This window comes from Bombina bombina, chromosome 1 (genome assembly GCF_027579735.1).
Source record: "Bombina bombina isolate aBomBom1 chromosome 1, aBomBom1.pri, whole genome shotgun sequence".
In the NCBI taxonomy this organism is placed as follows: Eukaryota; Metazoa; Chordata; class Amphibia; order Anura; family Bombinatoridae; genus Bombina; species Bombina bombina.
This window is the reverse complement of record NC_069499.1, coordinates 291,277,913-291,304,890: the sequence shown is the minus strand read 5'-3', so window position 1 is coordinate 291,304,890 and position 26,978 is coordinate 291,277,913. Positions and strand designations below refer to the sequence as shown.

At 38.5% G+C, this 26,978-nt stretch overlaps 1 protein-coding gene across 1 annotated transcript in view; it reads right to left on the bottom strand.

Annotated features, from left to right (window-relative positions):
- The window catches only part of LOC128657683 (protein mono-ADP-ribosyltransferase PARP14), a 411,551-nt gene that overhangs the window by 344,820 nt on the left and 39,753 nt on the right, over positions 1-26,978 (bottom strand). Inside the window, exon 4 of the mRNA XM_053712086.1 lies at positions 7,868-8,002. Within this exon, the coding sequence (XP_053568061.1) occupies positions 7,868-8,002 (135 nt within the window). The remainder of the gene's footprint in view (positions 1-7,867; positions 8,003-26,978) is intronic.

Sequence of the window (26,978 nt, the reverse complement as noted above, 5' to 3'; positions counted from 1 at the left end):
AACCCTCATCCAGGCGGCAAGAAGTCTTCATCCAAACAACCTCTTCTATCTTCATCCAGTCGGAGCGGAGCGGGTCCGTCCTGAAGAGATCCAGCACAGAGCATCCTCTTCATACGGTATAGAATGAGAGCTCAATCCTATTGGCTGATTGGAACAGCCAATAGGATGAGAGCTCAATCCTATTGGCTGATTGGAACAGCCAATAGGATTTTAGAAGCTCTAATTCTTATTGGCTGAATGAAATCTTTCAGTCAATAGGAATGCAAGAGACGCCATCTTTGATTGCGTCACTTGCATTGAAGATTCAGTATACAGCGGCGACCATATAAAGAGGATGCTGCGCGCTGAATGTCTTCAGGATGGACACGCTCTGTGCTGGCTGGATGAAGATAGAAGAGGCCACCTGGATGAGGACTTCGCCGGCTGGATGAAGATAGAAGAGGCCACCTGGATGAAGACTTCTTGCCGGCTGGATGAGGACTTCGCCGGCTGGATGAAGATCCTTCAAGTGGGACTTCAACCACTGTAAGTGGATCGTCGGGGGTTAGTGTTTTTTTAAGGGTTTTTGGGTGGGTTTTTATTTTAGCATAGGGTTTGGGCAATGCCCATACAAGTGCCCTTTTCAGGGCAATGGTTAGCTTAGGTTATTTTAGATAGTTTTTTTTATTTGGGGGGGTTGGTTAGGTGGTGCGTTTTACTGTTGTGGGGGGTTTTGTATTTTTTTTACAGGTAAAAGAGCTGATATCTTTGGGGCAATGCCTCACAAAAGGCCCGTTTAAGGGCTATTGGTAGTTTATTGTAGCCTAGGGTTTTTTTTATTTTGGGTGGGCTTTTTTTTATTTTGATAGGGCTATTAGATTAGGTGTAATTCTTTTTTATTTTGAAAAATTTGTTTGTTATTTTTTGTAATGTTAAGTTTTTTATTTTTAGTAATTTTTGTGTTTTTGTTTTGTAATGTTAGATTTTAGTGTAAGGTTAGGTTTTATTTTACAGGTAAGTTTGTATTTATTTTAACTAGGTAGTTAATACATAGTTAATAACTATTTACTAACTAGTCTACCTAGTTAATATAAATACAAACTTACCTGTGAAATAAAAATAAAACCTAAGCTAGCTACAATGTAACTATTAGTTATATTGTAGCTAGCTTAGGTTTTATTTTACAGGTAAGTTTGTATTTAGTTTTAAATAGGAATTATTTAGTTAACAATTGTAAGTTTAATTTAGCTGTATTTTAATTATGTTAAAGCTAGGGGGTGTTAGGGTTAGGCTTAGGGTTACGTTAGGGGTTAATATATTTATTTAGTGGTAGTGATGTGGGAGGTCAGAGGTTTAGGGGATAATAACTTTAATATAGTGGCGGCAACATCGGGAGCGGCAGATTAGGGGTTATTAACTGTATGTAGATGGCGGCAATGTTGTGGGTGGCAGATTAGGGGTGTTTAGACTCGGGGTTTATGTTAGGGTGTTAAGTTTAAACTTAACTTTTTTTTCCCCCATAGACATCAATGGGGCTGCGTTACGGAGCTTTTAATTCCGCGATCGCAGGTGTTAGGCTTCTTTTTTGCCGGATCTCCCAATTGATGTCTATGGGGAAATCGTGCACGAGCACGTCAAAGCAGCGCTTGTTTTCGGTGCGGTATAGAGCTCAACGCCACCATATCGCCTGCACAAGCCTCCTTTTTAAAAACTTGTAATGGCAGCGCTATAGGGGGTGAAATAATGCTGCTTTTGTTGTCGTTAAAAACCCTATAGCGCTCAAAACTCATAATCTAGCTGATAGTATTAATAAAAAACGAATTGTCTGCTTAAATAAATACAGAAGAATGTTACAATATTTTATAAAGAAATGACAGAAAAATATTTATTTGAAATTGTACAAATCATAATTTTTACAGGGAGCACAACTATTTTGTTTTGAGAAAACAGTTTTTAACCTGAATAATTAACTAATTTCTATGGAGCCCCAGAAGTGTCACACAAGATTTTTTTCATAAATCGGAGCCCAAACGACAAGATTTTTTTAAAAAAATTGTGCGCACATTTTACTAAATTGTGCGCACATTTTACTAAATAATTATAATCATGCTATTCCACCTTAAAGAGACATAATACACTAGATTTTCTTTGCATAAATGTTTTGCAGATGATCCATTTATTCAGTCCACCTGGGATTTTATTTGTAACAATGTATAGTTTTGCTTATTTTTTAATAACATTGTGCTGGTTTCAGACTCCTACCCAAGCCCCTAAGTGTCAGATGTATATGTGCGTTTACAGACCCTGCTGGCTCCTGTTTGCCTAATCTGTCTTTTTCATATGCAGGGAAGGGTGGGAAAGTATCTGCACCCAGCTCCTTTCACTGGGTGTTCCAGCTAATTTCCTCAACAGTGCTACATTTGGAGCTTCTAAGTTTTTAAAAGATTTTATACTGGATCTTTAGATCAGTATCTGTGCATATTCTTCTTTATAGAAGTGTCTATTACTAGTGATGTCGCAAACATAAAATTTTCGGTTCACGAACGGCGGACTCGAACTTCCGGTATTGTTTGCGAACCCGCGAACCCCGCGAACCGCCATTGAATTCAATAGGCAGGCGAACTTTAAAACCTACAAGGACTCTTTCTGGCCACAATAGTGATGGAAAAGTTGTTTCAAGGTTACTAACACCTGGACTGTGGCATGCTGGAGGGGGATCCCTGGCAAAACTCCCATGTAAAATTACATAGTTTATGCAGAGTCTGCTTTTAACCCATAAAGGGCTTAAATCACCTAACATTCCCAAATTGTTTGCAATAACGTGCTTTAAAACATCAGTAATGATGTCGTATCTATCAGGTAGTGTAAGGGTTACGGCCGCATCACAGTGACAGAGCAAACTCCAAGTATAACGCACTGCAATCAACCGCAAACAGTCCACTTGCAGAACCACGAGATAGGTAGATTTGATAGATAGATACATAGATTACATAGCTCAATCGATGCAATATACATATGATCGATACACTGTACATAGCTCAATAGATGCAATATACATTTGATAGATACGAATGTTATCGAATCAAAGATGCAATATACATTTTATAGATACGAATGACATCAACCAAAATATGTAATATACGTTTTATAGATACGAATTACATCGATCAAAAGATGCAATCTACATTTTATCGATACGTTTGATAGTTCGATCGATTTGATATATAAATAAAGCGATTTGAAATATATATAATTTCCCTGACAGGGTATAACAATAAGACATGTGGTCTGTGACCCATGGTGTGTAAAGTAGTACTATTCTTAACATTTTACTACAACCTGTTATTCCCCCTATCGGTTGAGGTCTATATGGCCTTCATTTTTGGAACCGGGAGATGGAAGAAGATGATTGTTCTGTCCTCCTACTTCAAATTTCTCAGAAACACAAGTGGCTGTCTCAAAACAGTCCGGACAGAAGATAGATTGATCGATAGGATAGATAGATATACATAGATTGATAGTTAGATAGAATCAATAGAAGAAAAATAGATAGATTTTTTAGATATATAATTACCCTGATAAAGTCTAATAATTAAACATGCGGTCTTGGACCCATGGTAACTAGGTTGTGTTAAGTATTACTCTTCTTAGCATTTTAATACCTGTTACTCACCTTATCGTGGGAGGTCTATACGGCCTGCATGATTACCCATACAAAATATAATAAGACATCTGCTAGTCTTGAGAAAGGCCCCTTTTTTGAGGGCAGAAACGCGTTGACATATTGGGACACTTTTTAGGATACCATAGGAGCAGCTGACAGGTGCTAGGATCCAATCAGCTACTTCAGCTACCACACTCAGGAATTTGGATCTGTTAAAGTAACTAACATTGGAAGGAATCAATTTCCTCACTTTCACCTTGCTTTTCATCACCCATTTTTTCAATTTTTTAGTTTTGATTGACTTATTTTTGTTCTTCACTAACATTTGTTGATCAACTTTTTGAACACTTTTTTGGATTATATTTTATTTTTTATGTTATTGCATATTGTGTATTTTATTTTTTATGTTATTGCATATTGTGTATTTTATTTAATTATATCTTAACCTCACTGGATTAAGTAGCTAGCATTTTTATATCCATTTGCACTCACTCACTATTTGATCGTATCTATACAATTATTTTTCTACCCCCCTTTTTTTGCACTGCAGTGCATTTTTCTATTTTTTGGAACACTATTTTTGAAACACTATTTTTGAACACTATTGTTTGTATTATTGTTTATTAGTTTTTTGCTTGATGCACTTGTTATAGTTGTACTTAGGCTAATTCTGTTTTGTTAGTATACACTCTTATTCTGGTGTACCACTCACACTGATCACCTGTTATTACCTCTGTTTTTATTGTAATTATCAGCTTTGGCCCTTTGAGCCGCTTCTGTAAGATATTCCTGTATTTGTAATTTTATTTATATGTGCTTTTTACATTTTTTATATATAGTCTTTTATTACTGATGCTTTTTAACATGGTTCATTAAATAATCTTCCTTTATCTCTCTGTGAGTATATTTATCCCTTGGCCTCTTGTTGGCGCTGTATTCACTTCTTACTACAACACCGAATGGTGGCAGCTCTATATGGCCTGCATGATTAGCCGCACCCAAAACAAAAATAAAGCAAGTGTAAAATAAAGTAAGTGACAAAAACACAGGCCTGATAGAAAATTAAGTTAGATTACACTAGCAAAATATTTTAAAATTTTAGATTTTAATATTAAAATTATGTTAAGAAGTGCAATGCACATATGAGTGGTTGCACTGGCTGGCTGCTACGTAGGGCAGCAATTAACAACATTATGCTGTGTAAGTCAGATAGACAGTTAGACACAGGCCTGATAGAAAATAAAATTAGATTACACTAGCATAATGATTTAAAGACTTTTTTTGGGGAATTTAAAGAAAAAGGTTAAGCACATACATATGAGTCGTGGCTGATAGCCTTGGAAGGGCAGCTATTAAAAACAGTAGACTCTGTAAGTCAGATACACACACGCCTGATAGAAAATACTATTAGATTACACTAGAAAAATTATTTAAATTATTTTTTTGGGGGGGGGATTAAAAAAAGGTTAAACACATATGAGTCGTGACTCATAGACTAGGGAGGGCAGCAAGTAAACACAGTAGGCTCTGTATGTCAGCAAAACACACAGGCCTGATAGAAAATTATATTAGATTACACTATCAAACAAATTTAAACTTTTTTTTTTATATTTAAATTAAGGTGAAGAAGATATGAGTGGTGGCTGCCTGGCACAGACCAATTAACCAAAAGACTGAAAAAAATGAGGTATATTAATGCTGAGTGAGCCTGACAGACACAGGCCTGATAGAAAATGTAATTAGATTACACTAGAAAAATGATTTAAGTAAAAATTTTTAAATTTAAAATAATGTTATAAACAGATATTAACACTGGTGGCTGGCACAGAGCAATGAACCAGAGTATATGCTGTGTGACACAGGCCTGATAGAAAATGAAAAAAAATTACACTAGCAAAATAATTAAAATTTTTGGTTGGTTAAATTTAAACTAATGTTGTTAGGGAGATATCAGTGGTGGCAGTAATCACAGCATATGCTGTGAGCCTTAAGCACACAGGCTGAAAGCCAGGCAAATGCTAATAAAAATACGGAAAAAAAAAAACGGCACGAAATATAGCCCTAAAAAGGGCTTTTTGGGTGCTGTCCTTGCAGCAGAGATGAGTGAAGTCCTTCTGGACTGTAGTGGACACTAAATACACTAGCCTAGCTATGTATTTCCCTATAATGTCAGGAGCACAAACACAACACGTCCTCTCACTAAGAAAGCAAGGTCGTTATGAGTCTAAAATGGTGGCTTCCCAGTAGCTGGGAGGGTCTGTGAGGGAGTGTCTGATGTTGATTGGCTCTAATGTGTCAGACGGCTGTGACATACAGGGTAAAAGTTTCCTCAATGATGACACATAGTGGGCGGATCGAACATCGCCATGTGTTCGCACGCAGCCGCGAACGCGAACAAGCTATGTTCGCTGTGAACCGTTCGCGGGCGAACAGTTCGGGACATCACTATCTATTACATGCAGTTATATCAAACTTGGTGTAAACTGTCCCTTTAAGCATGAATTCTTCTCCTTGCAGATCATCTTGCTCCTCCCTTAACTAGTCATGTTTAGATGACCTATCTACAGGAGGAGGAGCTCCCGCCCACCAGTTACTAGTTTGTTCAGTTCAGTGCATCAGTAGAGATGGGAAGTCTGATTTATCTTGATGAATCAGTTTTATTTTGGATAGTTTGTTTAACTGAACCAGTTCATGAAACAATTAATCAGTTTACTTGTTGGGCACGTGATGCATGTGGGACAAGCCACAGAGTCTCCTATTACGGATGCTCCATCAATCCGGTTCCTGACTCCTGAGTCTCTGTCCGACTCGTCTTGAAACATGATGCAGCATTACATCTATTTCTTACTCATACCATATGGATAACCAGTCTTTTGTTGTATATGAAAAACCAAGGCAAATACGTACAACATGGTGCATAGAACAGAGTATGCTGCATATATTGTGTGGGTTCCAACACAGTGCATAGAACAGAGTATGCTGCGTTTTGTACGGTTGTATTTGCCTAATAGTTGCATATCTGACAAAAGACTGGTTATCCATGATCATACACAGGGAAGTGATACGCACTTTATTTACCTAATAGGTATTATAATAAATTTACATTAACACAATAACTATTATCCCAGAGCTCCACAGCAATATTAATGGGGTTAATTTAGGGGCAGTTAGGTTTGACAGGGGTCCTTAGGGTTAAATTATGGTGAGGAGTATTTATAGTAAGGGACAGTAAGGGTTAATTTAAGGTCCAGTTAGGGGTAAAGGCAGGGGTCTATTGAAACCTCTGTGACCTGATATTTGAATCAGTGCACTGATAACTGAGTGTTTCATTGCAAATGAGTTAGTTAAATGGGACTCTCAAGTCAAAATAACCTTTTATGATTCAGATAGAGCAGCAGTTTTAAGACACTTTCCAATTTACTTTCATTATCAAATTGTGCACAGTCTTTTTATATTCACACTTTCTGGGGAACAAGATCCTACTGAGCATGTGCACAAGTTCACATGGTATACGTATACTAGTCTGTGATTGGCTGATGTCTGTTACATGATACAGGGGGCTGGAATATGAGAGAAAAAAATAATTTGTCAGAAAAAAATCTATTGCTAATTTGAAATTCAGAGTAGGTGTTTTTGCATTGTCTTTTTATTATGCACTTGTTAATTATGTAATTTCACACTGGAGATCACTATGGGCTCGATTTATGAAGCCCTTCTCCTCCCTATGACTGCAGGTTCTCACTAGAGAACCTACAGTCACAAGTTATCAAGAAGCGGCCATGAGATCGCTGCTTCCCTACCCTCTTCTCCTCGTCCGACCAGCGACATTGACAGCTCCTGCCCATGCGTGATTGGCTGTGTGTGGGTAGGTAGCGGGATCGCAGGCGAGCGCAAAATAGCACTCGTGTGCAATGTTAAATACCGGCAGCAGATTGCTGCTCACCAGAGGAGAGCTGGGGCGGACAGGGGAGAATATGTATCATACCTATGTGTCAGTGAGGAAGAGCACAAACTGGTAAGCAACTGTGCACTTATCAAATTCAACAGATAAAAGGAAATATAGAAGAAAAAGGGATTAGGAGGAACAAGATAGGGAATGACATATATATATATATATATATATATATATATATATATATATATAATAATCAAACAAAGATATAGAGTAATGCAGAAAATGTTAACATGCAATGATTACAATTATGAATCTGTTTTTTATGTTACCTTTTTCAGCACTGTGGGTAGCAACAACTGAATCACCTGCAGGTACTATTGTCTCCTGCCCATCCTCCTTCCTTCTGCTCTCAAGATAAATAATGCCAACATCCTCTTCTGGTGACTTCTTAGCTGTCAAGATATCTTTAAATAGAAATAAATCTTATAAATATAGTATATATACACACGCTGCATCATATCCAGATTATTTTGTTTAACAAATATATTAATTTATTATTGGATTGTTTCATTTATATATATTAATGTATTTCGGCATAACCAACATCTGCAGGATTACCGAGATGTAGGAGGTCAAAAGCTTGTGGGCAGCGGCCCATTAGTAATTTGTGGGAAGGGCCATACATAGGAGAGGTGGGTTACGTGCAGATGGGTACGGATAAATGTGATTTGTGGGCATGTGCAGAAGGTCTGCGGTCATGTCTGGGTGGGACATGGACTTGGAAACTCAACTTTTTTTCTTTCATGATTCAGATAGAGCATGCAGTTTTAATAACTTTACAATATATTTCTTTCATTTAATTTGTTTCCTTTTTGTATGCTTTGGTAAAAAAGTATACCTAGGTAGGCTCAGACGCTGCTGATTGGTGGCTGCAAATGTATGCCACTTGTCGCTGGCTTTCAGCTAGCACCTAGTACTGCATTACTGCTCATTCAACAAAGGATATAAAGAGAATTAAGCAAATGAGATAATAGGAGTATATTGGAAAGTTGTTTAAAATTGTATGTTCTATCTAAATCGTGAGCGCAATTGGGATTTACGCTAGATTGATTACCGCATCCTCAGAGCTCTGGTTAACTGTTCTGAGAAACAAAAAAATGTCACAAAACACGATCAAAATTACAATATACAGTTGCAATCATCACTATCTAAATTCGATTATTTAAAAATAAAAATTGCACAAAAAAAGTTATAAGGGTTTAAAGATACGAGGTGGGAAAAGGTCAGGCAAAGGGCTTTAACATAGAGATATAGAGATAAGTTTCTAAATATATATATATATATATATATATATATATATATATATATATATATATATATATATATATATATATATACCGGTATATATGTGTGTTTGTGTGTGCAATGTATTTATATGTGCATTTATGTATTTACAGACATATGTACAGATATAAATACATATGTGCACATATATAGACATATATATGTATATATATACTGTATATATATATATATATATATATATATATATATATATATAAAAGTTCATTGGAGGCCTTTGAAGTCAAGTAGACGAAAACATGTAAAAGCATATTTATGCAATATTCATATTTAATAAAGGTTTTAACTATGTATTTACTGTAAATATTTGACATTTCATTGTTTTGCACATAGAAGAATATGTTCTATGTATGTTTAAATAGATATTCCTATATATACAGTATATATCTGTATATATCTATACCTATTTATAATCATATAGATATATATTTTGCAAAAATTATATATATATATATATATATATATATATATATATATATATATATATATATATATATATATATATACTGTATATATATCATCAGTGAACAAGTGCCCCAGAGGCATGAAACACGTATGATGTCGCAGGAGGGTGATGTTCCCCCTGTTTTCCTCTGCTGATATGTTTTTATTGGGCTGCCGTCCATCTTCATGTTTTTAAGGCTGTGTGATAATAAAGAACTTTCTTTTACCTACTTCCATTGGAGTGCCGAAGACTTTCTTGTTTGCTTATATATATATGTATTTATGAATAAATAGAACAAATTCTGCTATGTAAAGAAAATTGGAATGTGAAATATTCATATTTTCATGTCAGGTTTGCGTACTTGAGAATATGCGATCGGCTTTCAATCAGGGAACAATATTATATCTTAGTCTTTTTACGGGCGTCAGGTTAGCATACAAGTGAAAAATTTTTACTTTCGACTACGAGTGCTACCTGACGCCCGCAAAAAAATTATTTCTAGTAGAGTTAGCGCTCAAGTGGTAGCATTAAATAGCACTCCACTTTTAATATGTAATATGATTTAAAGCATCATTGTGTAAACTTGTTTCTAAAAGAAAACACACCTTGGTTAATGGGCTTTCAAATGAAATCGCACCTTTATGAATGCAAGGTCCAAATGCATTCACCACATTGCGCTAGATTTTAAGTGGCTTGCTAAATGTTTTTTTGCGCTTGCGCTAATTGCACTCATGGTAAAATTTTAGCACGGCTGAGATTGCGTGCGTATTACAAATTGAAAGTAAAAAGTTAGTGCGTTAACTTCAGGACTTTGGACATCGCAACCACGCTAACTTCTCCCCATAGACTTTTAAGGAGGGTGAGCTACAAAACAAAATATATTTGTTAAGAGCTCTAAACCCAAAGGAGTTAGGAATACTTTACGTTCCTATGTTCTTCACATAGAAGAAAATTTTATTTTTATTTTTAAATTATGATTATTTTTTTGTTAAATATGAATCTATACCTATATATCTATATGAATATACACAGATAGACAGATAGATGATAGATAGACAGACATACAGATAGATAGATAGATAGATAGATAGATAGATAGATAGATAGATAGATAGATAGACAGATAGATATAGATTCATAGTTGCCAACATTTCAAAAAAAGATTCCAGGGACACTTTGCAGAAGAACAAGGCTACCGGAGTATTGACAACCTAGCTCCACCCACTCTGTTCTGCTATCAAAACATATCCATTCGATAGTAATAGCATAATTTTGTAATATCCATAACTTTTATACAGATCACAGCACCGAGCCCCATAATAATGACAATAATAGCTTCTGGAAATCATAATTTTCCCTCTTTCAAATGAGTTGTCTTATGCCTGAGCTAACATTCTAAATTTAGATAAATTGTTCTATAGTTACAGTTATATTTAAGCATACGCACAATAAGTATGTAACAGAAACCTAACCCGCAGTGCATATTTCCCCATAAAATTATATTGTGATCAATTTGGGTCCTTTCTCATCTCCAGCCCTAGGCCTAGATTTGGAGTTCGGCGGTAGCCGTCAAAACCAGCGTTAGAGGCTCCTAACGCTGGTTTTGGCCGCCCGCTGGTATTTGGAGTCAGTGATTAAAGGGTCTAACGCTCACTTTTCAGCCGCGACTTTTCCATACCGCAGATCCCCCTACGCCATTTGCGTATCCTATATTTTCAATGGGATCTTTCTAACGCCGGTATTTAGAGTCGTTTCTGAAGTGAGCGTTAGAGCTCTAACGACAAAATTCCAGCTGCCTGAAAATAGCAGGAGTTAAGAGCTTTCTGGCTAACGCCGGTTCATAAAGCTCTTAACTACTGTACCCTAAAGTACACTAACACCCATAAACTACCTATGTACCCCTAAACCGAGCTTCCCCCACATCGCCGCCACTCGATTAAAATTTTTAACCCCTAATCTGCCGACCGCCACCTACGTTATACTTATGTACCCCTAATCTGCTGCCCCTAACCCCGCCGACCCCTGTATTACATTTATTAACCCCTAACCTGCCCCCCACAACATCGCCGCCAGCTACTTAAAATAATTAACCCCTAATCTTCCGACCGCAAAGCGCCGCCACCTACGTTATCCCTATGTACCCCTTATCTGCTACCCCTAACACCACCGACCCCTATATTATATTTATTAACCCCTAATCTGCCCCCCTCAACGTCGCCGACACCTGCCTACACTTATTAACCCCTAATCTGCCGAGCGGACCTGAGCGCTACTATAATAAAGTTATTAACCCCTAACCCGCCTCACTAACCCTATAATAAATAGTATTAACCCCTAATCTGCCCTCCCTAACATCGCCGACACCTAACTTCAATTATTAACCCCTAATCTGACGACCGGAGCTCACCGCTATTCTAATAAATGGATTAACCCCTAAGGCTAAGTCTAACCCTAACACTAACACCCCCATAACTTAAATATAATTTACATCTAACGAAATAAATTAACTCTTATTAAATAACTTATTCCTATTTAAAGCTAAATACTTACCTGTAAAATAAATCCTAATATAGCTACAATATAAATTATAATTATATTATAGCTATTTTAGGATTAATATTTATTTTACAGGCAACTTTGTAATTATTTTAACCAGGTACAATAGCTATTAAATAGTTAAGAACTATTTAATAGTTACCTAGTTAAAATAATAACAAATTTACCTGTAAAATAAATCCTAACCTAAGTTATAATTAAACCTAACACTACCCTATCAATAAAATAATTAAATAAACTACCTACAATTACCTACAATTAACCTAACACTACACTATCAATAAATTAATTAAACACAATTGCTACAAATAAATACAATTAAATAAACTAGCTAAAGTACAAAAAATAAAACAGAACTAAGTTACAAAAAATAAAAAAATATTTACAAACATAAGAAAAATATTACAACAATTTTAAACTAATTACACCTACTCTAAGCCCCCTAATAAAATAACAAAGCCCCCCAAAATAAAAAATTCCCTACCCTATTCTAAATTAAAAAAGTTACAAGCTCTTTTACCTTACCAGCCCTGAACAGGGCCCTTTGCGGGGCATGCCCCAAGAATTTCAGCTCTTTTGCCTGTAAAAAAAACATACAATACCCCCCCCACAACATTACAACCCACCACCCACATACCCCTAATCTAACCCAAACCCCCCTTAAATAAACCTAACACTAAGCCCCTGAAGATCTTCCTACCTTGTCTTCACCATACCAGGTTCACCGATCCGTCCTGGCTCCAACATCTTCATCCAACCCAAGCGGGGGTTGGCGATCCATCATCCGGTGCTGAAGAGGTCCAGAAGAGGCTCCAAAGTCTTCCTCCTATCCGGCAAGAAGAGGACATCCGGACCGGCAAACATCTTCTCCAAGCGGCATCTGCGATCTTCTTCCATCCGGTGCGGAGCGGGTCCATCTTGAAGCAGGCGACGCGGATCCATCCTCTTCTTCCGTTGTCTCCCGACTAATGACGGTTCCTTTAAGGGACGTCATCCAAGATGGCGTCCCTCGAATTCCGATTGGCTGATAGAATCCTATCAGCCAATCGGAATTCGAGGGACGCCATCTTGGATGACGTCCCTTAAAGGAACAGTCATTCGTCGTTCAGTCGTCGGTCCGGATGGATGTTCCGCGCTGGAGGTCTTCAGGATCCTGCCGCTTCGCTCCGGATGGAAGACCATAGAAGATGCCGCCTGGATGATGACTTCAATCGGATGGAAGATCCTCCCCCGCTTGGATGAAGACTTTGACCGGATCATGGACCTCTTCAGCCCCCGCTTGGGCTTGGATCAGGACATCGGAGGAGCTCTTCAGGACGGATCGGTGAACCTGGATGGTGAAGACAAGGTAGGAAGATCTTCAGGGGCTTAGTGTTAGGTTTATTTAAGGGGTGTTTGGGTTAGATTAGGGGTATGTGGGTGGTGGGTTGTAATGTTGGGGGGGGGGGTATTGTATTTATTCTTTTACAGGCAAAAGAGCTGAAATTCTTGGGGCATGCCCCGCAAAGGGCCCTGTTCAGGGCTGGTAAGGTAAAAGAGCTTGTAACTTTTTTAATTTAGAATAGGGTAGGGAATTTTTTATTTTGGGGGGCTTTGTTATTTTATTAGGGGGCTTAGAGTAGGTGTAATTAGTTTAAAATTGTTGTAATATTTTTCTTATGTTTGTAAATATTTTTTTAATTTTCAAAAGAGCTTTATTTAAGTTATATATAACAATACATGTCATAAATTGAATGTACAGGATATACATCAGAAAATAAGCTAAGTAATACATCACCATTATAGTACATTGTACAGGTTTTGAGAGAACATGATATATACATAATCATTATTAGTTAATGCAAAAAATCATATTCTTGATGTCAGTGTATTTCCTTTTTGTTCCCATGCTTAACTATATAGACCACTCATGGATCCAATTAATAAAGCTTACAAATGTAATACTGGGAACTCAGAACAAAAAACAAGAAAAAGAACATAAGGAGCTGGGGGGGGGGGGGGAGGGAAAAGAGAGGCAAAGGGGAAAAGAGATAAGGAGCTGTGACAATGTGATTGAGATAAGCTAGCTTAGTTTATATCTGTAAGAGCCTCACATCAGCCTATACCAAACTGTGCTTAAAACTTTTAGGGATATGGTTTGGGTTTTACTAGGGAATTGAAAAGAGTTGAAATTGGTACTGGGCGTTAGTAATAGGTGTGCAACAACACATTGTATTTTGGTGCATGGATCTTTGTAGGGGGCAAAGATAAAGGAAGTAGGTGTGTTTTGAGCTATATCCCCGATATGGGGGCAGCAATAAAAAGCAGAAAAAATCAGTGCTTATGGCTGTTACCCTGTTAGATTATTAATCTGTCCCGCCCGCTGCAGGCCCCGGCCGCAGGCCTCACGGAGGGGAGGGAGATCAGTCTTTGAGCAATCTGTCGAGTGTAACCTATATATGTTAAGGCAGCCGCCTTTATAAATAGCTCTGATGGTAATTACCTTCCGGTGCGTGTAAGAAAAAACAGAAAGTGATCTACGAGGGGAAACTGGTATATATAATCCCTACAACACACCATATCATATATCATAATCATATTAAGATACTACCCAACATAGTCTCGTCCTTTACCGTATAGTTGAACTGATTCAGTTTGCTCCAACATACCTCCCCACATACCGACATGAGTCACTGATAATTAAAGTTAAGCGCAACTTCCTATACCCCCAGGATCTTAAAAGTAAAGCATAAATCTGCAGCACTTGCAAAATAAACTATGTACATATTTAACGGGAACAGGCAATAGTCTTCTATAGGACCAGGCTGGTCAAGGGTGTGTTGTCCAAGAGGGGCGTCTGCAGACTACCCTACTCCTATTATTGGGAACTGGTCGTCCCTTTGAAAGAGTCTAATGTCCCCACCTGTGGCAAATGCATATCTCCGCCATCCGATCCTGACCGAAATGTCAGACCACCGGACTGATCGCAGGGCGGGGAGACCTTTTAGCTGCTTTGACACCTGCCGTGAAGTCTCTGTAGGAGTAGTCATCTCGATTCCGTATGCATACACGGAGCCCTTGCGTACAGTGTCTTGTTGTTTAGAGATGTCAGCCATGTAGCCATGCTTTGTCTCCGTAGTCTTGTCCGGTTGGGAGCTTTCATCCAATTCTCTGTGCCTTCTAATGGGTGCCAATGTATATGGAGAGGCAGATATCGGGTGGTAGTCTCCAGTTTGAGTCGGTACTAGTCCTGTTACCTTGGGAGGCTCGCGGTCTGAGTTGGGGCTAGAGTCCATTAGAGGCTGCAATTCTCCATCGCAGGGTATAATGCTGTGTCGCCCTGTATAGTGTATGCGAGGAACACTGTTAGGTGGTATGGGCTCAATGAAGCCATCGCCATTTTGGTTGCGGGTATCAAAGGGTTTTTCTCGCTGACTGCACGATGCACCAGCGGAACAAATTTTGTTCAGTAGGTAATCATGTGGCGCCTTGTCAAGTAGCTTTTCAAAGGTTTTCTCCAACTTTTCCATGAGTGATAGTAGGTGATGTTGTATTTCCAATTCCCCCATATCGATCACTGTTAAAGGAGATGTAGAAGAGAGATCCGCACACTGCTTCCTATTATTTATTTTCTGAGGTGTTGCCAGAAAAATAGAGCCCAGTTAGTTATAGATGTTGAAGAGATTCAGTAAGCCGGTACTCTCCGGCAGCACTGATGACCCGGCTCTTCCCGGGGGGAGGGTGGAAACCTGTCAATAGGCCGCCGCCTCAGGCCTTACTCCGATCTGTGCCCCCAATGTCATAAAAACAGCAAGATGAAAGGATTTTGGGTCCCAGATGCCCAATCTGAGGTGTTATTAATAAGTATGTCTTTATTCCTGCTGTTAAAAGCCAATAATCGGCGGATTATTGGGGATTCTTTTGGAGCTTACAGAGAATGCGTCCTACTCAGAACACAGCACGGACACGCCCCCCTTGTAAATATTTTTTTATTTTTTGTAACTTAGTTCTTTTTTATTTTTTGTACTTTAGCTAGTTTATTTAATTGTATTTATTTGTAGGAATTGTGTTTAATTAATTTATTGATAGTGTAGTGTTAGGTTAATTGTAGGTAATTGTAGGTAGTTTATTTAATTATTTTATTGATAGGGTAGTGTTAGGTTTAATTATATCTTAGGTTAGGATTTATTTTACAGGTAAATTTGTTATTATTTTAACTAGGTAACTATTAAATAGTTTTTAACTATTTAATAGCTATTGTACCTGGTTAAAATAATTACAAAGTTGCCTGTAAAATAAATATTAATCCTAAAATAGCTACAATGTAATTATAATTTATATTGTAGCTATATTAGGATTTATTTTACAGGTAAGTATTTAGCTTTAAATAGGAATCATTTATTTAATAAGAGTTAATTAATTTCGTTAGATGTAAATTATATTTAAGTTATGGGGGTGTTAGGGTTAGGGTTAGACTTAGCGTTAGGGGTTAATACATTTATTAGAATAGCGGTGAGCTCCGCTCGGAAGATTAGGGGTTAATAATTGAAGGTAGGTGTCGGCGATGTTAGGGAGGGCAGATTAGGGGTTAATACTATTTATGATAGGGTTAGTGAGGCGGATTAGGGGTTAATAACTTTATTATAGTAGCGCTCAGGTCCGCTCGGCAGATTAGGAGTTAATAAGTGTAGGCAGGTGTCGGCGACGTTGAGGGGGGCAGATTAGGGGTTAATAAATATAATATAGGGTTCGGCGATGTTAGGGCAGCAGATTAGGGGTACATAGGGATAACGTAAATTGCGGCGGTTTACGGAGCGGCAGATTAGGGGTTAAAAAAAATATGCAGGGGTCAGCGATAGCGGGGGCGGCAGATTAGGGGTTAATAAGTGTAAGGCTAGGGGTGTTTAGACTCAGGGTACATGTTAGAGTGTTAGGTGCAGACGTAGGAAGTGTTTCCCCATAGGAAACAATGGGGCTGCGTTAGGAGCTGAACGCTGCTTTTTTGCAGGTGTTAGGTTTTTTTTCAGCTCAAACAGCCCCATTGTTTCCTATGGGAGAATCGTGCACGAGCACGTTTTTGAGGCCGGCCGCGTCCGTAAGCAACTCTGGTATCGAGAGTTGCATTTGCGGTAAAAATGCTCTACGCTCCTTTTTTGGAGCCTAACGCAGCATTTGTTTGAACTCTCGATACCAGAGTTAAATTTATGGTGCGGCCAGAAAAAAGCCCGCGGAGCGTTAACAGCCCTTTTACCGCCAAACTCCAAATCTAGGCCCTAGTTTGTAATTCGCTTAAGGTGAGTGTTGACATTATAGGATAACAACACTCTCTTTAATGTATTAGTAAAAAATAGCAGTAGAGGGGGGGCGGAGCCAAGCCGTGCTGGAACATGGCTGTGTTTTAACAGAGCTCCGTAGCTGCCGCAGCTCACATAGCCACAAATGAGTAGTTAGAGGGCTTCACCTAACTGAAATAATCTGCCAGTTACTAACCTAACACCCATCCCCGGGCCTGAAAAGCTCAGCCGACTAAAAGACAGCACAATCTCACCTTGGTCTTACGAATCTTGCAACTGCCGCGGACCGAGGCGCCATCTTGGCTGGGCGCTATCAGAGTGAAACCGCCGGAGGCAGGGGACACTTTTCGAATTTACAGCAGCCTCCTTGCTCCACATCCACACCACCCTGACCCAGCAAGAGATCTAACAACAGGGAGTTAACCTGGCGCGAACGAGCTCGGATGTGTCACACGCGGCCTAACTCACAGACGGACCCGGAGGCACATTAACTATGCAAGGTGAGACACAGAGGCCTAATACTTCATTTCATATTAAGGCTGCCAGAAAAGATTAACCACGCAGCGGGTGACACACGATACATGACCTGCAAGCAGTAGAAAGACCGGGGGTTAGGGGAAGTTTCACATCTGGGATTAAAAGCTGAAGCCCTAATTTGTCTGACCACTAAGCACACAACAAAGGCCGACTGAAATGACACATTAAAAAGCTGCTGTGTGTCAACTCATAAAAAGATAGCGATCCATTGAGGATAGTTTATTGCACATACGGACCTCCTCACATCTGCAAGTATTTGCTTTAACCACGACTTTATGCTTAGAGGAGTTCCCACTGAATTAAGCTGTGTTCACCAAGATATTTGGCTGCTGGCGCAGCAAGGACATACATATTATCAGAAACCACACTAGAAGATTTTGAGGGACACAGTTATGTCTCAGCGTAAAGGCCCTAAATCAGAGAAACCCACTAAATCCTCTGGGAATACACCCTCAGTTTCTACATTCTTTCAAGCCCCAGATTCAATAATGCCTGAGGAGACACAGCTTAAGGATGGGTCCGGCATGAGACGCCAGATGGAACCCCCATCAGTAAATGATACTTTGCTACAGGCCCTACAAGCACAGATAGCAGGCCTCCCTTCCAAATCTGACCTTGAGTCTTTGAAGACATTTATAAAAGACGAAATGAGAGAACTTAAAAAGGATCTGACAGATATGGGTTCTAGGATAGAGTACCTTGAGGAGGGCCAAGAAGCCCTTAACAACCTAGTCAGTTCTAACACAACCCAGATCTCAATACAAGATTCTATGGTCCAATCCCTCCAAGAGAAACTAGAGGACCTAGACAACCGAGGGAGGAGAAATAACCTACGGATCAGGGGAATCCCAGAAGAGGTCCAACAAGATCAGTTAAGGGCCTATGTAAAGGAACTATATTCATTCTTATCTCCTAGATCACATGCACTATTGAATGATGACTTGGAGCGTGTGCACAGGGCTCTTAGGCCGCCTTCAAGACCGCCTGCTCCCCCAAGGGACGTAATTATGAAGTTTCTGCGATTCACCACTAAAGAGGAATTTTGGCAGGCTGCTAGGACAAGACGCAATATTACTTTCAAGGTCACACACTACAAATATACCAAGACATCAGCCCACAAACCATACAGAGAAGGAAAGAGGTGAAATTTATTACCAAGGCACTGCAGGATAATGACATTAAATACAGGTGGGGGTTCCCCTTCAGCTTGATAGTCAATCATAACGGCACTCAGGCCACCTACAGAAACTTTCAGGATTTAGACTCTTTCTCAAAGAAACTGAACATTAAAATAGTCCCCCCTGCAGATTGTGTACTGGATCTATCTCCTATGCCCAAGGATTCAAATCAAACTCTACCTAAAGATCAACGCCCACAATGGACCAAATCACAGCCAAAGAGAAGGAAGACAGAATCCTCTCCACCAGAGAATCCCTAAACTAGCCAGTACAGGGATATGTTCACCTCTACGATAAATAAAAAGGACTGTATCTACAGTCTGATATGGTAGCACTGAACCATTTGCTACCAGACATTGGCAATCTGGACTGACTTGAATTGAGAGATGCCACCCCTGAAATTGTAACATTGACCTATCTACTATCAGTCATTATGATCCAAACTCACTGTTAAATGTTTTCTTTTAGCCGATCATTCTGCTCTTTAATTTTAATTGTTGAATGTTTTGTTGATCAGCCTGTCATCAAATCTGTTCCCAGAGCCTGGACGTGTGGGCGGCTGCCAGCCCATACCATGATTTTCTTCTCCACGGTTGGTAAGACATTGGTGAAAATGATTATATGATTCTAATCCTGTGTTTATTTCTAGTTTAAACCTGGTCACTGTTTATTAATGTCTCATCATAGTTTTCACTTATCGGACAACTGGACATAACTCACACAGTGGACATGTTTAACATTTTGCTGATACACAGATAGATTGTAAACCTTAACTGGAGGTAACACGTGGCTGTGAATATTGCCCCAATGGCCCAACACTGCTCATACTAATTTTCTAATTAAATGATTAGAGCTACATGCGGCACCATCTACCCCCAATCAAAGTGTATAGTTATACAGATACACTACTTGTTAAAAATGTTTACAGTTTTTATTTTATTAAGAATATGTTGTTTGTTAATTACTGGTTGTTTGCCTATTTATCAATGAGACTCAAGTTTACCAGGAGCCATGAACATAAACGTACTGAACTGACAGAATTAAATATTAAGACTAGTTTCAATAAAACCAACACTCATGAATAATCTCAAGATCTTATCCCATAATGTCAAGGGTTTTAATATTCCGCAGAAGCGTTCTATAGCATTTAGGGACTACAAAAGGCTGCAATGTGACGTAGTACTGCTCCAGGAAACCCACTTTAAAAAGGGTAGCGAGCCCCGAGCATCTTTTAAAAAGTTTGGGACAGTGTATTTCGCATCCAATACAACTAAACACAATGGGGTCTGTATAATGATAAGGAACAAAGTTCCATTTAAGGCTCACTCCGTGGTGAGAGATAGAGCAGGGAGGTATTTGATCCTAACAGGGACACTATACCATAAACACATCACAATAGTCAATATTTATGCCCCCAACCTTGATTCCCCCCAATTTTTCAATCACATCTCCAAAAAGATATTGGAGACTCCACGGACTAGTCTGATAGTTGGTGGTGACTTCAATGTGGCCCTTGACCCCTCTATAGACTGTTCTACAGGCAGATCATCAGTTCCAAACAAAGCTCTGCGTTCGATTAAGTCCCATCTATCTAGCTTGGCAATCCACGACATTTGGCGTCTAAAACACCCTCACACTAAAGATTATACATTTTACTCATATCCGCACCAGCAGTACTCTCGAATTGATTACCTGATGATAGATGTCACCTGTTTATCACAAGTGATTAATTCCGAAATCCTCCCCATAACATGGTCAGACCATGCCATGATTAGCTGTACTTTAGACATACATAGCCAGGCTAACCCACATAGATCTTGGAGACTAGATGAGTTCCTCCTACAGGACCCTCTGGTAGTCCTACAATTGACCAAATCTATAGAAGAATATTTCAGATTGAACTCCTCACCCGAAATAGATCCACAACACCTCTGGAATGCTCACAAATGTGTCCTTAGAGGTGATCTGATAGCTATAAAATCAGCCAAACTGAAACAACAGCAGACATACCTGTCTTCTCTATTGACTGACCTACAAAAACTACAAGAGACACATAAAAACTTCCCAGAGGACCGCTCTCTTTTAGATAGTTTAGAACACAAACGACAACAGCTTAACTGCTACCTGGGAGTAGAAGCTAAAAGGAACGCATTATACCTAAAAAAGAAATTTTACGAAGGGGCTAACAAACAGGGGAGGCAACTAGCCAGACAACTCAAGCGGAGGACTCTAGATAGATATATTTTACACATTAAGGACAATAGGGGCAAAGACTGGCATACATCTACAGATATCGCAGAACAGTTTAGAAGATATTACGAATCTCTATATAATTTGGATCAGACCTGCCCACCTCCAACACAATCAGCCATACTCAGTTATTTGACACAACTGAATCTTCCTAAAATATCTACAGCACAAAAAGAAGACCTAGAGTCTCCGATCACAGATGGAGAAATTAAAAGGGCAATCACATCTCTTAAAAAGGGTAAATCCCCAGGCCCAGATGGCTTTAGTAATGATTACTATATGACCTTCAGAGACCAATTGACCCCTCACCTCCTAAATTATTTTCGAACAATCGATGACGATTACACATTTCCACCCTCGGCCCTACAAGCCAAGTTAACTTTGATCCCAAAACCAGACAAACCTAGCTCCCTTATTCCAAACTATAGGCCCATTTCCCTACTGAACACAGACATTAAAATCTATGCAAGGATCCTAGCAAATAGACTAAATAAAATCATCCCCCAAATTATCCATCAAGACCAGGTCGGTTTTGTCCCCTACCGTGAGGCGAAAGATAACACAGTCCGCAACATACACTTAATGTGGTATGCTAGATCCCAAAAAATACCTTCATTGTGGCTCTCAACTGACGCGGAGAAGGCGTTCGATCGTGTCGGATGGCCTTTTCTGAGAGCCACCCTAGAGGCCTTTGGCCTTGGAGACACGACTGTACATAGGATATTTGCTTTATATAATCAACCCAGTGCCCGACTTGCCCTCAACGGAACCTTGTCTGGCCCGTTCCAGATATCGAACGGGACTAGACAGGGATGCCCCCTTTCCCCCTTACTGTTCACGTGTGTTATAGAGGCCCTAGCGACTAAAATTAGAATGAACCAGAGCATCCGGGGGCTGAATATAGGAGGAGAGGAATACAAGTTATCACTCTTTGCTGATGACATCCTTTTCTCCTTGACGAACCCGGTTGGCTCGATCCCACCCCTCCTACATGAACTAGAAATATTTAACAAACTATCAAATTTTAAAATAAACCAAACTAAATCTGAGATGCTGGGGGTAGCCGTGGACCCCCAGTTGAGAGATCTGATCACCAGTAGTTGTCCCTTTAGATGGTGTAAGGGATCTCTACGATACCTGGGAATCTATCTTGCAGACAACCAGGAATCACTATTTACCTGCAACTACAAGCATATTAAGGAAGCTCTGGTGAGGGATCTGTCATCCTGGTCCAGGAATAATCTATCTTGGCTAGGTAGAATAAACTCCATTAAGATGAACGCCTTCCCTCGCCTATTATACATAATGCAGACCCTCCCTATTCCCCTACCTAACAACTATACCACACAGATTCAAAGACTGCTTGGCTCTTTTATTTGGAAAAGACGCCCCCCCAGAATTAATCAATTGACTATGTCTCGTCCCACACCACAGGGCGGTCTGGGTGTCCCCGATGTTGATTCTTACCGCAAGTCAATATTCCTACAGAGAATTCTAGACTGGAGAATCCACGGGGACCATAAAAGATGGATCCGCTTGGAGGGAAAACTGAACCCAGACGTTCACCTCCCATCCATATGCTGGAACTCAGGGTTTAATACAGTATATAACCAGACTAACAATCCCTTCACTAAGGAGACACTCAGAATATGGGACCAAACCTCTAAGACGAACCCTTATTTATCCTCATGCCCCGGCCCTCTAACATCCATTATTCATAATGATGAGTTTTCCCTGCTGTCCATAATGAGGAACCAGACAGCGGATACCTCGATAGGAGAGACCCTCATTGCACAACTGATTTCCAATGAACAAATGGGTAGCCAGAGCCTGTTAGTTGAGAGGGGACAAGACTGGGCGACTAACTGGTTCTCCTACAGAAGGGTTCATCACTACATTACAACACATAAGCACTATGGTAACATGTCCAGACCGCTGACAAACATTGAGAAGCTGTTCTCTTCCTCCCCACCAGTAAGACATAGCCTCTCTTTAATATATAATATAATTACCCAACAACCTCCTGGCAATTTGCCAAGATCTATTGAATTTTGGGAGAGGGAGCTGGGGCTAATCATTACACCACAATTGGCGACCAATATCTTTTTAAATACGAAATCTAGCTCTTCCTCAGCCTCCGTGAAAGAATTGAACTACAAAATATTACACTGCTGGTATCTAACTCCCAGGAGATTACATAGATTATTCCCTAGCACCAGCAACTGTTGCTGGAGATGTGGTCACGTAGGCAGCGGGATGGGGCATATGTGGTGGTGGTGTAACCAACTGCAGACACTGTGGAGGACCATAATAGCAGAAATAGAATTTTTTTTCCAGATAACGCTCCCCTTAGACCCCTTGGTCTGGCTTCTTAATAAATCAGTAAAGTTACCACAATTACATTTTAGACCTCTGTTGAGGATTATGACTAACGGGGTTAAGACACTAGTGGCACAAAATTGGAAATCGGCAGAGCTCCCATCAGTTGAGATGTGGCGCAGGAAGGTCACGGAGTTGATTGAACTAGAGGAATATGGTTCCTATACCCCAAAAAAGAGGGAAACTTTTATTGAACTCCAATACACATGGGAACACTATTTAGAAAATACTTAGAGATAGATATGTCCCCCTTGACTAGGACTTTATCACAGATTGTTCATGGCCTGCTCTGGCTCCTGGTAGACATTATCATATTTGTTTTCATAATTCTTAGAGGTTTTGTACTTTTAAGATATAAAGTGTGGCATCTTCTATATTATGTTTAGGCAACAAGACCTATTTGTTCTGTTATGTTTATTTTTGATCTCTAGAATCCACCACAGATTTGTTTTTCCATTTTTATTTATTTCACAGATTTGTTCAACCAGAGATGATAATGATTGTATTCAATACTGTTTAAACTTTTGTTTGACCTTTATACCATACTACACTGTGTTGTATGACTACTGTGGATTCTCAATAAAAAGAATTAAAAAAAAAAAATAGCAGTAGAATATAGATATTTGGATACATGATAGTTACTAATAAAAAGCTTGCTACAATAAGTTACTGTAGATATATATATATATATATATATATATATATATATATATATATATATACATACAATAAAGGGAAGTCCGGACCACTGCTCAAAATGAAAATGCACTTTATTAGAAACAAATAGCGAAGGTTAAACAGCAACGCTGTTCATGCATAAATTATACACATGCAAGCATGGAGTGTAGCTATGGCCAGGTGGTAAATGGGCTTTGTTAGGAGCTCTGGAAAAGGGCTTGTCTTATGTGTTTTAGCTCTCCCTGAGCCTTATTCATAGACTGCATAGTGCCCAATTCCGTTATGCATATTGATATAGGCTAACCTAACAGTTGATTGGTTAATTATGCCCTAATTTTGCTATCCAATGGTTAAAAGGAGAAAGGAGACAAACCCTGTGTTCTGTCTATTATATGGTTATTATGTTGATGACATCTGGTGGTTTCATATTGTTATTACAGCTTAGTTCCTCTCAAGAATGAATCAGGAAGTGTCCTTCAATTTGTTAATAAACTTCTCAATTGTCAATGAAAAGTATTTACTTTCAGTTTCACAGCAGCCATCTTAGCTTCAAGAAGTATGGAAATCAGCTCTTCACATTTGCCTCTAAATATACATATGCCTGTAAGTTATTTATTGTTTGCTAAGAGTTCATTGTACATTTGAATTGCATTGCTATTTGCTGTAAGGTTTAAATGTAAGCTCTCTGTGTTAGAAACATGTATTATTGTGTGTATTGCAAGCACCACATGTAAGTACATATTGTAATTTCAACTTTTCTTATTGTATTGCAGTTTTACAAAATAACTATTCAGAAGTAAAATCAGTTTGGAATAAACACAAAGCTATTTCTGTCTGGTTTGTTAACTAGCTGTCTAGCTATCAGTTAGTGAGGACAGTATGCCCTGTTACGTAGATGTTCATAAGAGGAGGTAAACACTGCAGGCAAACACTGCAAAAACTACAAACTTATATTATCTCTGGCTGACTGCACACATAAACCCTATTAAAAGAAAGAATAGTAAAATGTAATGGGCGCTCAGTGTGTTGAACCAAATATATACAAGTGTATTATGGGTACTTAGCCAAAAGTAATTGTTAAGTTGCCAGTACAATAACATTGGCACAATATATCAAACAAAACAGATAGATGTTTTCATAATACTTATAGAGAAATAGATATAAACATTCCGTGTTATACAGCTGTTAGTGTTCACACAGTATTGATACAATGTATATAGTAGAGTGGTTACCTCAATAGAAAGTATATATGTTAATAACAATATCAGTGAGGTAAGATCTAAATACAAACTCTAAATTGACAGATATTCGCAATGGACAGAACAGTTGTGCTAGTTAACTTAGAACACCAATTGTGACTAGTAAAATATTAAGCACAAAGTCAAAACATGCAGTATGAGATGAGGTTAAAGTCCATAAGTGGTATTTTGTGGAAAGCCAAAGGGGGAATCCCAGTATTATGAATCACACTTTCCCCTCAGGGAATTCTACTTACTCTCCTTAACCTCAATCCGTATGAGGTAAGTGTCACGCAGGGTAAGTAGAATAGAGACCTTTCCTTTGTTTATCCGGTATCCCCAGACTTGTCACTGCCTGAGTCTGTGCTGACAGCTGACTCTTAAAAATGAATGGGACACCGCCCCCTCCTCCGCTTGACCGAGAGGAGCATGGATTAAGGCTCGGAGAAAGCTTCTTTTATATATATATATATATATATATATATATATATATATATATATATATATATATATATATATATATATATATATATATATGTGGGGATAAATTTGAGTTTACTTAGATAGAGAAATATATGTATATATCTAGAATGGAGAAAGGAGTAAATACCTCTGTAAATACTTTTTGTAAATGTTTTTGTTTTTATAAATGTTTTTTATTTTTATAAATGTTGTGGTCCAACGGGCTTTAATAAGACAGACTAAATAGACCTGAGGATGCATCCCAATGCATATTGCACTTAGAAATAAGTGACATTAATGTGTCTATAATATGCCAACTGGCTAGTTACTGACAATAATAAAGGGTGCAACCACAATGTGATCTAAAGCTGAAATTGCCACTAATAATGGACTCAAAACGGACATACATTATCTAATCTCCTATATCTAGGCTCAACTAATAAACAGTGTACTATAAATTGTCTAACCAGTGAAATTAAACCTAAACTAATGCTAGATTTAGAATTGTTACCTCCATCTATGTTAGGACAATGACAAGATTAAGGAAGATAAATCAATTTTTGATGTTAAACTACATATGTGTGCAGAATTTTTTAAATTTATATGAGTTTTTATTTGGTAATGATAGTAATAGCATAATTTTGTAATATCCATAACTTTTATACAGATCACAGCACCGAGCCCCATAATAATGACAATAATAGCTTCTGGAAATCATAATTTTCCCTCTTTCAAATGAATTGTCTTATGCCTGAGCTAACATTCTAAATTTAGATAAATTGTTATATAGTTACAGTTATATTTAAGCATACGCACAATAAGTATGTAACAGAAACCTAACCCGCAGTGCATATTTCCCCATAAAATTATATTGTGATTAATTTGGGTCCTTTCTCATCTCCAGCCCTAGTTTGTAATTTGCTTAAGGTGAGTGTTGACATTATAGGATAACAACACTCTCTTTAATGTATCAGTAAAAAATAGCAGTAGAATATAGATCTTTGGATACATGATAGTTACTAATAAATAATAAAAAGCTTGCTACAATAAGTTACTGTAGATATATATATATATATATATAT